At 30.2% G+C, this 17,561-nt stretch overlaps 2 protein-coding genes across 2 annotated transcripts; both read right to left on the bottom strand.

Moving 5' to 3' along the window:
* Window positions 1-7,139: 7,139 nt before the first annotated feature.
* On the bottom strand, window positions 7,140-9,398 carry LOC108328631 (probable helicase MAGATAMA 3). The gene is made up of 5 exons (XM_052872603.1): window positions 9,392-9,398; window positions 9,090-9,266; window positions 8,583-8,716; window positions 8,280-8,492; window positions 7,140-7,459 (listed from the first exon to the last, which is right to left on the bottom strand). Exons 1-5 carry the CDS (start codon window positions 9,396-9,398, stop codon window positions 7,211-7,213), a joined length of 780 nt encoding a protein of 259 aa, XP_052728563.1. The 3' UTR covers window positions 7,140-7,210.
* Window positions 9,399-13,519: 4,121 nt separating this feature from the next.
* LOC108326780 (aquaporin SIP1-2) lies at window positions 13,520-17,060 on the bottom strand. The gene is made up of 3 exons (XM_017560338.2): window positions 16,389-17,060; window positions 15,087-15,359; window positions 13,520-13,972 (listed from the first exon to the last, which is right to left on the bottom strand). The coding sequence occupies exons 1-3, from the start codon at window positions 16,701-16,703 to the stop codon at window positions 13,814-13,816; spliced, it is 747 nt and encodes a 248-aa protein (XP_017415827.1). The 5' UTR covers window positions 16,704-17,060; the 3' UTR covers window positions 13,520-13,813.
* Window positions 17,061-17,561: the final 501 nt, after the last annotated feature.

The raw sequence follows: 17,561 nt of genomic DNA, 5'->3' as shown, positions 1-17,561 counted from the left end.
ACATATATTATACACCTTTTAGTGTTAAGAATTACAATTCTGATTTTTTTTATCTAAAAATATGATTTTAGCTGAACATAAGTAAGGAAAAATGATGGAAATTAAAAATTTAATTTGAAATTTCATAATTTTTTATTTAAGTCACTTTTAAAAGAAGTAAGAAAGATAAGTCTTATATTATAAAAAAAAAACATAAAAAATTACTGTCATGTTAAAAATAGAAATAATATGATTATCAATGTAATAAAAGATAGATGGGTGGATACTTTAAAATATTTAAATAAGGTTTTAGTTTTTGCAAATATGACTTTATACATATTTACATAATTTTATTTTACTTTATTGAATTAAAATTTAATTTTTATTATTGTATATATTAATATGTATATTTCTTATAATTTTATTTGAATTTAACTATTATTTAAGATATTTAAACTTAAGTTAAGTTCATTGGAACAAATTTTGACAATGATTTTGAAACAATAGGGGCAAATTAATTTTTGTAATATTAAAAATTAAAATGATTATAGTTTTTTAAAAGATTAATGTGTTAAGTCTTTTATCTTCTATGATAAATGGATTTCATGCTATCTTAAACTTTGAATTATTTTCATTTTTAGACTTTTATTAATGAATGAATATAGTCTTATGGTGACATAGAAACATGCATGTCTGAATGCAAGCATGACAACATCTTTTCCACATCAACAAATTTCTAACATTATTTGTGACGAGAATTACATTACATTCATTCATTTTTAGAGTTTAGGATCAAATTGTATTATGAATAGAATCCAATTTTATATTATAATTTAGAACTAAAATTATATTTAATTCTTTTAAATTTGTAATAGTTTGTAACAATTTTTTTAATTCTTATTTTTAATTATAATTAACTTTACACTGAAAATGTAAAATATTATTCAATATAATCATGATAATAAAAAAGTAATTATATATATATATATATATATATATATATATAATATTTCATATTTTAGAATTACTTGACAAACACAATTTAAAGTTATAGGTATGGTATTATGTGCGAAGAGATACACTCACCACTATCACTATAGGGACTATTGATTCATGAAAGATGGTAATGAAGTTGTTGTTATAAGTTGTATTTGGTACAAGTTTGTTACATTACATTGTATTTATCTAAGTTAGAAGTTATCAGTTCCAAGAATTCTTAATTAATTTTAGACATTACATTATTATGCTTTAAACTAGAACCGTCAAAATGGATCACAACCCACGGGTCAATCCCTAATTCGATAAAATAACAATCTCAATCCCAATTTTGGTTTAAAACTTTCATTTTCTTTTTACTTAAAAAATTGAATTATCCACGTGCTTGAGCTGTCCCTACTTCAGTCAGCCACGTCAGTTAAGAAACTGACTATATCGTGCCACGTCAAACATACACTAACGTCGTTGGAGAAAATTTAACGGAAATGATCCAATTGTTGCAATTTTCATAAATTTGGGACCCAATTGAGATTTCCATAAACAACAGGACTAAATTGAGATTCCATGCGAAAATAGGGACTTCGTGAATGATTAAACCTATTGAGTAATTGAGGGATCGTCGAGATCAATATCCAAACTTATCTAAGATGGCTTGTGACATTCTTAGCATTTCAATCACAACAGTTGCTAGTGAGTCTGCCTTTAGTCTTGGTTCTCGTGTGCTAACCAAATATCGTTCCTCCATTCTTCCAGAGAATGTTGAGGCACTCATTTTAACTCAAAATTGGTTACATGATTTTGAATTAACAAGGTAAAATTATTATTAGTACTACAAAATTTATTTAATTATTTACTATTTTGTGTTTCAATATTATTAGTTAACATTTTTTTATTGAATTGTAGATGGAGATAAAGAAGAAGATGATTCAAGAGAAAATATTGTAGATTTATCTATTCAAGATTTTAATATTGTAAATGGATAAAGAACACAAAAATGATGAATATAAGAAACTTATTTGTATGTTTTTTGTGTTTGTTTTTGGATGACATTTGGATTATATTGTACTTTTTATTATTATTTTGAATTGTCTTCAGTTTAACATCATTTGTTGGGAGTGAAATTTGTTTAAATTTGAATATAGAAAGTTTGTAATTTTTTTTCATTTAAAAAAAATTGTAATTAAATGGGCTAGTGAGCCAACGCGTTTACCCACCAACCCGTAGTGAATCGAGCCGGATTCAAATTTTTCTGACTCGCTAATAAATGAGCCGGGTTAGATTGACTTACTAAGTGACCAACCTGTGGTGGGTCGGGTCGGGTTACCCGTTTTGACAACTCTACTTTAAACGCAACAAATGAGTAGACTGTTTAAAAAAGTGATATACTATAACAAAGTTGAAAATTAGTTTGTTTGATCAATTTTGGAACTTATAACTGATTAAAAACAAAAGTTAATTTTTGAAATCATTTATTGTTATAGTTGTTGAAATCTTAAAAAGAATTATACACATATACATATATATATATATACATATATATATATATATATACATATATATATATATATATATATATATATATATACATATATATATATATATACATATATATATATATATACATATATATATGTATATATATGTATATATATATATATATATATATATATCTTTTTGAACATGAGAAGTAATACTTTTTATATCTCTGAATCTAAATGGGTTTTCCAATTAATGTGAAAAACTGTTTTTATGGTTACGGATGTGATAAAAAAATATACTTACTTTTACAATATACAAATTATTGTTACTAAATTCAATTACTAAGTATCAAAATCACTCAATTTTTTTTATAAAGTTACCAATTTTAAAGGTATTTATAAAATTGAATTGCTAGCGAGATTAAATTTGAAAAAAAAACAATAATAAAGTCTTCCTACTCCTATTAAATATATTGTTCAATCTTTCTTCCTTCACTCTTTCCTCGCGTTATTGTCTAAATAAACCGTTCATAGTTTAAAATTATTTCAATTCTAGGTCATGAAAAAGTAGGTATTCACATTTTGTGCCAAAACTAACTGTTGCAGCATTAAAAAAGATAGTTAAATAAATACGTAATAAACAGTTGTTTGTCCAAAAGAATGAAAAAAAGGTGGTAGAACCTTTTCCCTCACTTTATGTGCATTAAGGACTTTGCTTCTTTTGTAAACTCATGAAAGTTCCTTGTCATGTTGTTACTATTTTGTTCCTTTCTTGCCTCTTACTTTTCCCTCTCCACCATTGATTGCTTGCTTTTATAGCCTTGAACTCTATGAAACTAAAATCATGTGCTAATACTATAAATATTAATTTATTTTTCAACTCTAGTATAACACAATAATTGCCTATGCAATACCTACTTATTATGTACAAATTTCCTATCATGAATCATATTATATTATGTATGGTGGATATTAATTAATGTTTTATTATTAAAGATTTGTATTTTTATTAAGACTTAATCACATGTCAAAGTCCATCATATTTATAATTAAGTCTTTATTAAATTTTGTTGTATATTGAATATTAAAAAAAATCTAATTGAGTTTTTATAATTTAATTTGTGATTATGGTTTTTTTTTGTCATTTTATATTTGTTTTTTATGTTAAGAAATGAGCTTATGTTGTTAATATAAAATAACATCATAATTAATTTGAAATAACAAATGTCTTCTATTTCTTTCATTAAAAATATGTGGATAGTGAGATTATCATATTATCAGCTATAGATAATGATACTTTGACACAAAAAAATGATAAACTTTTGATATTATCACGAAAAAACGAAATGACATGAAAATGAATTAAGATAGGCTTTAAAGTGGCGCCTTTTCACTTTTCCAATTCAAAATCATAAGCTACATTTGGGATTGAAAAAACCCTAGAGAGAGAAGCAGCCTAGGCCACCGAAAATCGCGTGAAGAGGTTTTGGAGTTTGAGAGACTTTCTACCGTTCATCGAAAGCGCTGTCGTTGACCGCTCATCGGAGTACTTTCCGGCATTGTTCCACCGTTTCAAAACTGCCCAGCCCACCAAAAGTCGTGTGAAGAGGTTTTGGAGTTTGAGCGACTTTCCACCGTTCATTGGAAGTGTCGCCGTTGACTATTCACTGGAGCACTTTCCGACGCTGTTCCATTGTTTCGAAACTGCTCAAGCCACCGAAAACATACATCTCAAGTCTTTGAATGGACTTAAAAAACAAAAAGTATAGGTTCAGGACAAGGTTGATAACACAGTTCAAATAAGTAGGAAGTTTAGTTATGACTTCTGCACGTGAATGTAGACTTTGTTCTGAATACATGTCTCCTATTAAAAATATTATTAATAATGTCCAAACAAATTTATTTTCAGCAAGAATGGTATAGCATCAACAAAACATACATCCCAAGTCACAGAATCAACTTAAAAAAATGTGTAGGTTCAGTACAGGGTTGGTAGCATAGTTCAAATAAGTGGAGAGTTTAGTTATTACTTCTGCACATGAAGGTAGACTTTGTTCAAAATACATGTTTCCTATTACAAAAATTATTAATGATGTCTAAACACCATTTTTTTCACCAAGGATGGTGTACCATGAACAAAACATACATCCCAAGTCACTGAATGAACTTAAAAAACAAAAAGTGTATGTTCAGTACAGGGCTGGTAGCACAATTCAAATAAGTGAGGAGTTTAGTTATGACTTCTACACATGAAGGTAGACTTTGTTCTGAATACATGTCTCTTATTAAAAACATTATTAATGATGTCCAAACAAATTTGTTTTCAACAAGGATGGTATAACATCAACAAAACATACATCCCAAGTCACAAAATCAACTTCAAAAATAAAAAATTGGAGGTTCAGTACAGGACTAGCAGCTTAGTTGAAATAACTGGGAGTTTAGTTATGACTTCTGCACATGAAGGTATTCTGAATACATGTTTCCTATTAAAATAATTATTAATGATTTCCAAACACCTTTTTTTTTCAGCAAGGATGGTGTACCATGAACAAAACATACATCCCAAGTCAGTGAATGAACTTAAAAAACAAAAAATGTATACATGATCATATGTTTTGTTCATGGTACACCATCCTTGCTTAAAAAAAAGGTGTTTAGACATCATTAATATTTTTTGTAATAGGAGATATCTATTCAGAACAAAGTCTACCTTCATGTACAAAAGTAATAACTAAACTCCCCACTTACTTGAACTATGCTACAAGCCCTGTACTTAACCTACACATTTTTTTTTAAGTTGATTCATTGACTTGGAATGTATGTTTTGTTGATGCTACACCATCCTTGCTGAAAATAAATTTGTTTTAACATCATTAATAATTTTTTTAATAGGAGACATGTATTCAGAACAAAGTCTACCTTCATGTGCACAAGTCATAACTAAACTCCCCACTTATTTGAACTGTGCAACCAACCTTGTAATGAACCTACACTTTTTGTTGACTTTTAGGGATTTCAGATATACTTCAGACTTTAGACTTAGTCCTCAGTAGCTTGTTTACTCCAAGAGGCAAAAAAATATTTGTATTCCAGCCTCAAAATATTTGAGAACTCATTATAATCTAAAAGTATTTATATCTTTATAATCTAAAATTATTTCTATTTTTTACCTCAGCTTAAGCTTTCCTGATAGTTGGTTCATAGGATACTATCAGTCTCTATGACCATAAGGTCTAGAGTTCAATAATCCTTTCCTCCCCTATTATTTTCTAATGAAAAGTTATAATCTAGCACAATACAGCTGGGTCTGTGCATTATTCACAGCTAAAGCCCAAAGGACTCCGGTGTGGGCAAGTAAGAGATACTAAGATTTAAAACATAAAATCATTTTTATGTCTTCACATGATAGCTTAGGTTTCAGGGATTATTGGTTCATGAAAGTTATTCCAACTGCATACTACAATATAAAAATAAATAAAAATTAGTTGCTGGAATATTTTGAGGTACCCCAGCAACTTCTTAAGATCAAACTTTGTCAAGTTAGTTCATATTATAAGCAATATTAAAAGTGACTCAGCAACTAAGAGGATTTGACACTTACAACCTGTGCTGCTTCATCTATAATCACAACATCAAATCCACGATTTAGTTCACTGAAAACATGGGAACCACTAAAGCTGAGAGTTGAGAAGACCTGCCAAGAAGACAGAAAATACTATGAAAATCAGATTGCTTTTTGCTTATGCATTCAACATAAAGTGTATGAATACATACAATTGTGGCCTCGTCTAAAATTGCAGCTCGGATATTCTAGTGAACAATTAGTTGACATATTTACCAAGTTGCTAAGAGGACCAAGTATATTTGCAAAAAGCTAAGCATATATGATTATATGCTCCAACTTGAAGGGAATGTTATCATTATAGAAATAAGGAACAAATCCTATATTATCAAACATATATAGATTATATATACATATTATTGGAAACCTTTTTATTTATTCAGATATCATATCTTTATTATTAGAGGATGTAAAATCTCTTTTATTTATTGTAATGATTCTTTTTTCTCAATATAAATAAAATATCTATGTTGTATTAGAAACACACAGTTTCAATTCAATCTCAATCTTTCCTATAGTTTAATTGGAAGGATGATTAGAAGCTAAAGTAATCTAAAAAGAAATGAAATATAACCTATTGCACAGGTTCTAGTAACACATTCACCAGCATAATTAATTCTAAAGAATAAATGTTTTGTTAGGAACAAATTTTGGAGCCTTTTCATCTAACTTCATATCACTCATTATATCAAGACTCTTCATTCATTTCAGGAGAATGTCAGCATCCCCTTAGGGTTGAATATTAACATCTAGAAGTGGTGGTAAGTTTTTATTGAAAAAGAAAAAAATCATTGCATTTTATAGTTTTGAACTACAAATGTTTTCTTTATCAGTAAGCGTTGATGTTAATAAAACCGTTAAATTAATAACTAAATTCCACTCCAGACCTGCTGAGGCATAATCATGGCATTATAACAAAAGTTTACAATAGTGATATGAAGGATTATATAATGATGGTGGCAGCATATCTAATTGAAACACATTTGGTCTAATATTCCACGTACAAGTTCATCCAGGGAAAAGCCTTGATAGAATGATGTATATATAAAGGTTACAAAAAGTGGCAACACAAGCTTGGTATGTATATATAAAAGAAATAATAAAATAACATTACATTTCAACACTAACAATGCTAGTATAAAACCCATTTGCGGTTTATTTTAGTTGATCTCGGGACAGAAGTGGTCACCATCCCAAGGTAATTTTGCAAGATATGTACTTTGAAACCTAATATTACACAAGGCTCTTGTTGAACATCATCTAACCAAACTAAATTATTCTTGAATTCTACAAAAAGGGTAAAAGAGCGAGCCAACATGCAAGAGATCCGATAGAGGTTAAAATCAACTTTATCAGTTTGGAAGGGTACTCTGCTATGGACCTGCATTCATAAAATCAGCTAAATAAACTGACTTATGTGACTAATACTCCAATCATCTAGAATTGTACTTTAATTAAAATAACTTCTTGAAAACATCCTCAAGAATATTCTAATCAAAATACTTTATTTGGACCTTGGAGAATTCTAAAGTACAGTTAAGCCAATAGGTTCTTTCTCTCTTATCATACTCCAACAATGCAAATATCAAATAAGTAATCATCCAGAGCACTTACTTCTATAAGCCAAAGTCCAAAAACTGTCATAAGCTTTAAACAATTTTCCCAGCTTCTTACGATGTTGATATAAAATTAAACCATCTAAAGTGAAAGAGAAACCAAGGAAAAGTGCACTTAACTTGAATTACAGCTATTTTCTTTATGATATAATACAAAAATCAAAATTTACCCTTATTGTTGCACTTCTGCTTGATTCACAACATTTGCTTATGAACTACTTGAAGGTAGGCATGTCAAGAGAGCAAACATGCATAACACAAAGCAAGAAGAGACTAACAATGAACATAACAGATAATGTTACGTATCCGAGTAGGAGACGTAACTAAACACGATCCCAATAATATTCACGAGCAACAGTAGATAAGCTGCATTGCTGCATGATTTTCACATTGGATCAACGGCAAAGCTAATTTAAAAGAAAATGCCTTTTGTTAAGAAAAAAAAAATCTGAAAACCTTTATATTTCTATTATAAATTAATAATACTATTATAAATTAATAATACAATTAATCAAGAAAGGCAGCTTTACATACGAAACACACACAATATTGATATCACTAGAAGTACATGATAGAATAGGTTACCTTCATAAAATATAACTGTCTTTCTGTCTCGCATATATGAGATCGCATGTTAAACAGCCTAGGGCAAGATTTTATATCATCTGTTTTATATTTTAAGAACTCCCCAGCAAGATAGAGTCTAACTCGAACAAGTCGGGTATCAAAATATTTCCGGACATGTTCCACCAAAGCAAATGCATAAACAGTAGGTAATCTTTTTCCATCTACAAACTGCTGCGACAAATACAGATAGGCATCAATTCAAATTCGAATAGGCAAAAAATTCAAAACCCAAAACACATAACTTCTCATCACTGGTAGTACCTTATCTCTGGAAAGCAGCAAAAGATCATTCTGTGATATTGATTCTCCCTCGTTAATTTCACACGGAAATTCTATAAAATGAAAATCATCTGCCTCACTCCAACTTTTTACCACCCTCAATTTCCAATCAGTCACTGGTCAGGCAAACAAAAAAAAATTCTTAAGCAAAGAAACCCTTCAAACTTTTATTTTGGTCCCAAAGATTTATGAAGTCTCTCATAGCCGACAACTAAAAAGACTAATCCAAAACTCTATTTAAAGGGAAAGTCTCTCTTAATAGATATTCTCTATTAACACAGACTCAGAATCAGACCTTTCATTATGTGCTTAAGAAGGAGATTTATTTGTCAACCATACCTCACTACATTGGTGGACCCTTCTAACTTTAAAACATGAAAAGCAAACCAATTATTATTTAAATTGAAGTGAGAAAGGGAAAACCGCAACTTAGACAGGGCTTTAACAGTCCTCTGGCTAAAACGAAAAAATAGTTGAAATTAAAGATACCGTCTTCTTCCTCTTTCTCCTTAATGATCTGGGATTTGGCTTCTTCAAAGATGAGCGGTTCGTAGGTTGCAATATAGTCATCAACTTCTGTATACCCGTTCTTCACCTTCACGAGTGTCGACTTTGCAGTCCCTTTCTTCTGCTCTTGAAAACAGCAAATTGGAATCAAGAGGATAGCTTACGAAGAGAATAACTTACGAAGAGAATATAATAAAAAAAGCAATATCGGTCGAGAGAAAAAGCACAAAAAACCAACAACTCAAAGAGAATATCTAAAAAGAAAAAGTTGGGTTTAGAAATACGCTTCATTCTAATATAAGCTTACCATCTGTAGAGAAAAAAAGAGAGAAAAACACCTAACAAGTATGTGGATTGAATTGTACTGAACATAAACAATCAGATTGATTCACATTCTAAAAGGAATTCAAATATTTGTTGATTAACTCTTAGAATTCAAACATTTGTTGATTAACTCAGGAGAGTTAAGGATTATTATGATTGAGTTGTATCAGGATTATCTGGTGAAAACTAAGAACGGGTGAAACTTAATCTATCATGTGGATACAAGAAGTTGTGAAGAATATTGCACAAATAAGAGTGGATGAAACTCAACTATATAATGTATCAGGTTCATACCAGGATTGACTAGGAATACTAAGAGTGTTGAAAATACTCAGTTATAATCTTGTTGAAAATTATAGTGAAACTTTCTAAGGTTAGAAGGGAGTGAACGTAGTTTAGTTGAGGTGAATCAGTATAAAAATATTTGTGCATTTACTATTTATTTGTGCACTTATTGTCTTATAAAAACCTGGAGTTGCATTTTGGTTTCAAATATAAGAACTTCCTCTAAAACTTTGAAGGCTTTCTCTAGATAGATGCAAGCCTATGTTGGATGAAGTTGATGCTTCATTTTCGCTTTGATTTTTCTAGTTGAACGTATTCCTATCATTCATAACTAATCATCAAGGAGTCTAAGATCTCCATGGCGCTTTTCAACATTCAAACATTTGTATATTCAATTTTTGATAAAGCATATGTAACAATGTACTTGGCTTTATTGTTTGACTATATTTGGTTAAACTCTTTTTCTTTCCAATATTCCTTTGGGGATGTGATCCTAATATCACCTCGAGTGATGATTGGCAATAACTGGTAGTGTATGGACTTAACATACATTTCCATGTGATGATCTCTTTAGTAAGGAAAATACCCTCTAGAAATGTTGAAGGCTAGAATGAAGCTTTTTCGGCCATCAATTATGGCTCTATTCCTTTCATTGTTTTGGATCTTTTCCTTTAGCAACTATTAAATAATAAATCCTTAAGAGGTTGAGCTTTCATACCAATTGCCAACATTAGCTAAATATAGAAGATAGAAAAGGTTGAATTGTGTATTACATTTTTTTGCAAATATTCACAATTATTATCTGATGAACATTCATATGATAATTTTTAATTTCATGGATGATTTATAAAAAAAATTGAAAAAACTTATTTTAAGAAAATCCCCTTCTGAAGTTAGTACAAATTTAATAGCATTCAATTTTAATAAGGGAAAACAAACTATACTCCTAAACTTTTATACTAGTTCATCTAATATCACAAACAACATCTAGTTCTCAATCAATTAATTGAGTTTCACTATATAGATTGTTGCTATAAGTTACAAACTCAGTATTATTTCAAAACATATTCATTCCTAAATAACTCATACAGTATTCCTCGAACACTTCACAACTCCTTACCAAAACCCACGTATTCTTTTGGAGCATAGCAAAATTGGCTAACCCAACAAGTATTATTTAAAATGTAACCATTTTTAGCTTAGACAAAGGTTTGTCTAAAATGTGTTTTGAAATGTAAAAAAGGTTTACTCACTAGAGAGGGGAGTGTCTTACTGTGTATTCATGATTTAAGCACTTTATTAGTTTAATAATGAACATAAACAATATTCTTTCAAAGCTTTCTAATACTACCTAAAAATACTTACAACATTAATTTTTTATAGAAAACACTCACAACATTCTTTGTGCAAATATTTTTCTATCAATTTCTCTTTATAGAAAACATGTGATTTTTCTTATGAAAAGTTTATCACAAGAAATATCTTTGTATTTTTTTTTTGAAAAGCTTTGCAGGATGTAAATTTTCTTATATAAAAATATCCCAAAATAAGTATTTGTTAATTACTTTAATCTATATTAATTAGACATTTCCATTAAAAATGAAATTTTGCAGCAAAATTATTAAAAATGTATATTGTATTTTTTAATGATTAAATTAAGTATTCTTATATAATTGTTAGAAAAATAGTTTTGTTATAATTATTGATTTACAATATGTAAGAAACTTCAAATGTTTATTGGACTTACTTAGTCTCACTCTTTCTCATTCATTCTCACTATCATTCCTTCAATCTCACTCTATCTCCCACTTTAAGTTTTCACTCTTACTACGATTTCGGTTCTTGCTCTCATTCTTAGTGTCATTCTAGTTTTCACTCTCACTCTCATTTTCAATATCACTATCTCACTCAAATGTATCATTTCTTCATATTTTCAGCATATATGTAGGTTCTGAATCGTTGAAAGTGGCAATGGTGAACTTGAAGATTGATCAATCTCCAATCTCGACCAACAAGATGTCTAAGTAAAAATTACCAATGCTAAATTCTTTCTATGGTGGCAACAACCTCCTTGGCAAGGAGGCAACCAACCTCGTGATGTGCTACCACTAGAAGATCTATTCTAAACTACACAACCTTCTTAAGAAGCATCACACATCTACGACCTCCCTATAAGGCTAAAGAAAGTTTAGCAATGTTTCAACACCTTACAAATCATAACTCTATTTTTCACCAAATGTCTTCTCTAAGGATCTCTTAATATAAGCCTTGAAGAAAAGAGTTGTTGCACTTTTTATTTATTTATTTTAGTATCTTTAGCTTATTTAAAAGTCTTCCTTTAATCTTATCATCTTGAATGTAGAAGATACACTAAGTGTGCTCTATACATGCGTTGAATGGTCTTTTCCTATTAAAGTAGCATCCTTATAATTAGAAGTACTTATCCATCCTTGGCCAAAGTGTCTTTACTTTAAATTATGTAAAATGCACAACCGTACAAGTTAAATAGTCTTTTTAAAAGAAGACAAAGTGTGTGTCATTGAGTTATTGAAGCATAACAACTTTAGCTCATATCCTAAAGAGATCTTTGGTGTTGAGATACTTTTTACAAATTATCTTGACAAATGGAGGAAAATGTTCCTTACAACATAGAATAAGCATAAATCATGTTTTCAAGAATTACAATGTTACCTTTAGTCTATGTGCTTATTGTTTGAGCAAAACATTTCTTATCAAACAGAAATGAGACTACAAAATGTTATATCATCTTTCAAATAGAACATGTGTCTTATTTGATCTATTGTAAATTCGTCTTAGAGATCAAGTATGAGCATACTTTTATACTTTGTTATTTAATAGTACTTTATCAAAATATAAACTATTGAATTTTTTTTTTCTAAAAAGGCTAAACAATTTCTTCATCCACCTCCGTACTTTTTTCTCTCATCCTATAATATAAAAATGACAAAAATAGACTCTATATTATATATCTTGAATATATCCTAAATTATGTGATAAAAAATATTTATATTACATCTACAATATAATTTTGGATTGTGTAATCCAAAATAGAATCATGTATTTTGAATTGTGAAATTTGAAAAAGTGTTTTAGATTGCATTATCGGGAACATTACACTAGATTGTGTAATGTGAACAAGAAATACATAATTCTAAATTACGTAATCTAGATATAGTTATGTTTATGTTATCCAAAATATGATTAATTCAATACACAGAATATATTCTAGATAGTTCTTGATCCTTAATTCAAAAGTGTCATATTACATGTTCCAGAAAAATCATTTCAATTAGTTCATATATAATCACAATATACAGATGGGAGAAAAAAAGGTTAGAGTGCAGGAAGAAAAGCCGTATTAATCACTCCTTAAAGGGAAGTACGTAACGTGGATCGACCGTCTCATTTTGGTCTACCGTCCGCCAAATTGCTTAATAAGTATGGTCTATCCCACATAATTATAGATTTGCATGCTGGTCCGCATAAATTTACAATAATAAAATATTAAAAAGAAAAAAAAAGAAAAAAGTATACGAGTTGCATTGCAGCCCATACCCTTATACAGGGATAACCCGTCCCACGTTGGGATCCCTAAGCCTAAACAAAATTACCATGCTCTTGTGAACGGTTGAAAACACACTAAAAAGTCAAAAACCACTTCAATTATGCTACAAAATGTTGTGGTTATAAGTACTAGCTTCTTAATAAACATGAAAAATCATACTAAGAAGGTGAAAAGAAACACATTCTTAGTTTAGTTCGACTTGATCCTTCCTCATAGCTTAGAAAAGAAACAAAATATAGCATGTTAAATTAAATTCATGGTACATTATTCACCAAAACATAATTGGTTTTTTTGCTAGAAAGGAATAACATTAATGTTAATTAAATCAGTATCCAGTACAGATACGGAAATTCTACATTATTTTTTCTACGAGGATACTGCATTTACGGACTAAACATAACCCAGTAACAGAAAAGAGAATGAAGAAGGAGATATATAGATTAAAAGGGTAATGCAGCAGTAACATTGTGCTTAACAATTGAAATGAAGAAGCAAATGACCGAATCCTTCTTCATGCTTTCTTTTGTTTGAGTTCTGGCGGTGGTGGTGGGGGAAAGATTGCACGGAACAACCATGCTGCCAATATTGCTCCGGCAAAGGGGCAAATCCAGTATACATACAATTGGTCCCATGTGTTGTGCCAATTGTTTAAGTAAGCCCAACCAAAAGCCTGCAAACAAAATAACCGATCACAGTTTTTCATTGCCATCTCTAAGTTTGCCCCTCCAAAAGATTCAAGAAACAATGCACATAACAAGATATAACCTTCATAGCTAATAATTACAAGTCATCATTTTAAGCCATACACAAGTTAATAGCAAGAGCAAGTAATATGAAAGACAAGAAAAACGAAACTTTAGCAAGGAAGAGCAACATAAAAGGTTTCCTATCTGAACAAAACAAAACAAAAAGTAGAAACATAATAACAATAATAATATAAAACAGAACATAGACCCTTCTTTAACATAAACAGAACACAGCACAATGAGACCACAGAACAGTGTGCCAGAGTTCCATAGATTTAGATTGGCCAGAACATTATCTATTCGGGTTTGATATATTCGGCATATAAAGGAAACACCGTAAATAAGCATGTAATGACAAAGAGATTGTCTTTTTACTGTGAGTAGTTTGTTTCGATTTATAGAACATCAAAATTGTAGAAACTTTGCCGAGATTACAATAGGATTTGACAGTTAAATAACACAATAAAGATCGGACACAGAGGAAAGGAGGATAGCTGCAGCATACATATGACTGACATGTTCCATAGCTGAATAAAGTTGCAAAAACAAAGCATAATATTTTCTTAATTAAAGTCTGGTGCAAGAATTAGATTCCAGAATCCTTAACAACAAATCCTGGGCAGAAATGGTTTAAAAAAAAAGGCAATTTACAATATAATGTTTCAAACTCAATATACATTTATAACAAAATTCTTTGATAAGGTGAATAAGATATGATGATTAGTCTATTAAATTGTATCGGTGAAGCACTTTTTAACACTGACACTTGAGATTTTAAAGACGGATTCACTCACTTTTGTGTATAAATTTGACACCAAAGAATAAAGAACTAAAATGAATATTCTTAAATTTTCATAGACTATAATGTCCTACCAATACAATCTTGAGGTCAAAATTAAGCAGTTTTTCAAAATAATCATTCAAATCACCCTAGAATCAATGCAAAAGACAGCAATTGTAAAGACAGCAGCAAGAAACACATACAATTAAATGTATGAAAAAAATAAAACTGGCAATTGTAAAGAGGTAATCACTCACATTGGCAGGATTCATGGCTGGGCCAGTGTAGGCAGATCCAACCATGACCAAAACTACAGTTGCTGTGGCTAGAAACCAGATCTTCAACAAATCACTACGAGGGCCCTTGAGGAAGATGAAGAGAACGATAAAGGTAATAAAAAAGGTCAACACCCCTTCAACAACAGCCCCAGTATGCAAATCCACTTTCAGAGAAGGACCTCCAATCATATGCCTATACTTTTGAGGAACCACTTCCATAATTGCCATTGCACCACCAGCAGCACCAACTGCCTGTTCACAACTCATCCATCCATCAAAATTTCCTTGCACAATTCATAACAGAAAAAAACATAGAAGCATTTTCTTAGGCCTTTTGGTGATACTTTTTGTTAAAATTGATGTTTTATCTCTATAACGTAAAGGGTCTATACCTCAACCTTTAATCCAAATCCTTATCAGACAGATTACTAAAATGAAACTTCCACTCTAACAAGAGAGTTACAATAATGGTATGTTTGGCGGTATTCTCCAATCAAAATAGAAATTCTGCTCTAGAACCTGTGTTGAACTCTAATGCAAATTCTTACTGGGCAGATTACTAAAACATTTTGATAGAAAAACAATACTAATAGTATGTTCAGATAGAGTGAATAAAGGAAAGAAAAAGAGAAATAGCATGTTTATCTTATTAATTTGCATATAAAAAAGTGATAAAAAAGAATAATTAATTTAAAAACAACAATTCAAGGGCACGTTTACTTTTGCTTTCGTTTCATGTTTTCACCATAAAGGTACAAAAGTAGCAATTGGGTTTTAAATCTTCAAATATTAATAGAAGAACTGTTGAAAATCAGGTTGTCTTGTAAATTAAAAATGAAAACAACATAGCATATAACAAGACCCATATTTAACTCCTCCTCCTCCTTATCTACATCCACGCATTTCCTAGAAAGAGTAGAAAGAAAAAGAAGGCCAAAAGGACAGAAAAAAAAAGGTTAACTTAAAAGCAATTCAACAGAGTAAATGGTCATTTTAATCCTCGTCTCGTGACTGTACGATTCCTAAGTTAAGAAATAACTAAATAATGTCAAATAAACTGCTAAAAAATTCCACTTAAATATACGTTGATATATCAGTTTAATCACAAGGTCTTTAGCTTATTTGATGGTCAATTTACAATGACTTATATCTTCAAAAAATATCCTTCAATTCAGGATCTCATGTCATAGCGCCTATAAATTCAATTGTACTAGCGACGCCATACAGAGAGAAGAGAGAAAAGTTAAAGACCCTATAGGACACAAAAGGAAATCAACGAACCTGGGCAGGGAAACGAAGCGCCATTGAGAGGAGCGTATCAGAGCCGAGACCAACGGCGTAAAAGGAAGCGGTGCCGGTGGGGTTGAAGCTGGCGCCACCGAGGGCATTGCCGATGAGGGTGAAAAGGAAAACAAGTACAAAAACGAGGGTAATGGTGACAATGAGAGAAGGGTAAGGGAACCCGTTGTAGGAGATGTCTTGAAGGTTAAGGGCTTTAGTTACGTACCCAGAAGCAATCCCCAACAGAGAAGAACAAAACACCCACATGAAAGTCAACACCCCGTCTCCAATCGCAGCTTTTATGGCACCAACCATCTTTGATTTTTTCTTCACCCCTTTGGAAAATTGAAGAGAAAACGTAGAATTGGAGAAGCTATGCGTCACTCAACCGGTGATAGTGGCACCGGTGAGTGATGAAGCAGTGGCGATAGCAGAGGGAGAAAGAGAAGAAAAGGTGTTTGTGAGGATGAATGGGAGATAGAGTTAGGGGATAATTAAGAAAGCATGGATCTTTGATGTTGATGGAGAGTATAGAAGAAAATGCGAGTGATTCACCTAATCAGTGGTAGGTGCCGTCCAACATGGAGCGTACCCGAAAACAGATAGGCTCCGCCAAAACAACCTGCGGTAACCGGTACCATCTGGTTTGTTACTGTAAGAAAAGAAGAACACAGTTCAAAATAAATAAAAAAATTACCTTTCCCTAATAATCCCATCATAGATAAAAATGTTACATTATCTTACCATCTAATTTAATATATTAATAGAAATATATACCTTACGTGGACGCCTGTTATTTTTAATAATAAAATTATAGTTATAAACATAAATACAAATCATTTTAATAATAGAAAATAATTGTTATTTATTTTATAATTTATTCTTTTATTATAAATAATTATGTTAATTTAAAATAATATTTAAGTTTAAAAAAATTTAATTTAATTTTAAAAAGATCACTTAAAAATAAAATTGATAAATTAGTTATTTTATTAAAAAAACAGTTACTTATTAAAAACTAAAATTAAAAAATAAAATCTAGAAGGAAGAATCTCTTTATATAATGATTATATAAATAATACTATACATTTAACATTTTAAATTAAAAATGAATAAATATAATCATTTTAAATTATTAATAGATTTTTTTTGTTTAAAGGATTTCAAAATATC

This window comes from Vigna angularis, chromosome 2 (assembly GCF_016808095.1).
Source record: "Vigna angularis cultivar LongXiaoDou No.4 chromosome 2, ASM1680809v1, whole genome shotgun sequence".
In the NCBI taxonomy this organism is placed as follows: Eukaryota; Viridiplantae; Streptophyta; class Magnoliopsida; order Fabales; family Fabaceae; genus Vigna; species Vigna angularis.
This window is presented reverse-complemented; position numbering and strand designations above follow the sequence as displayed.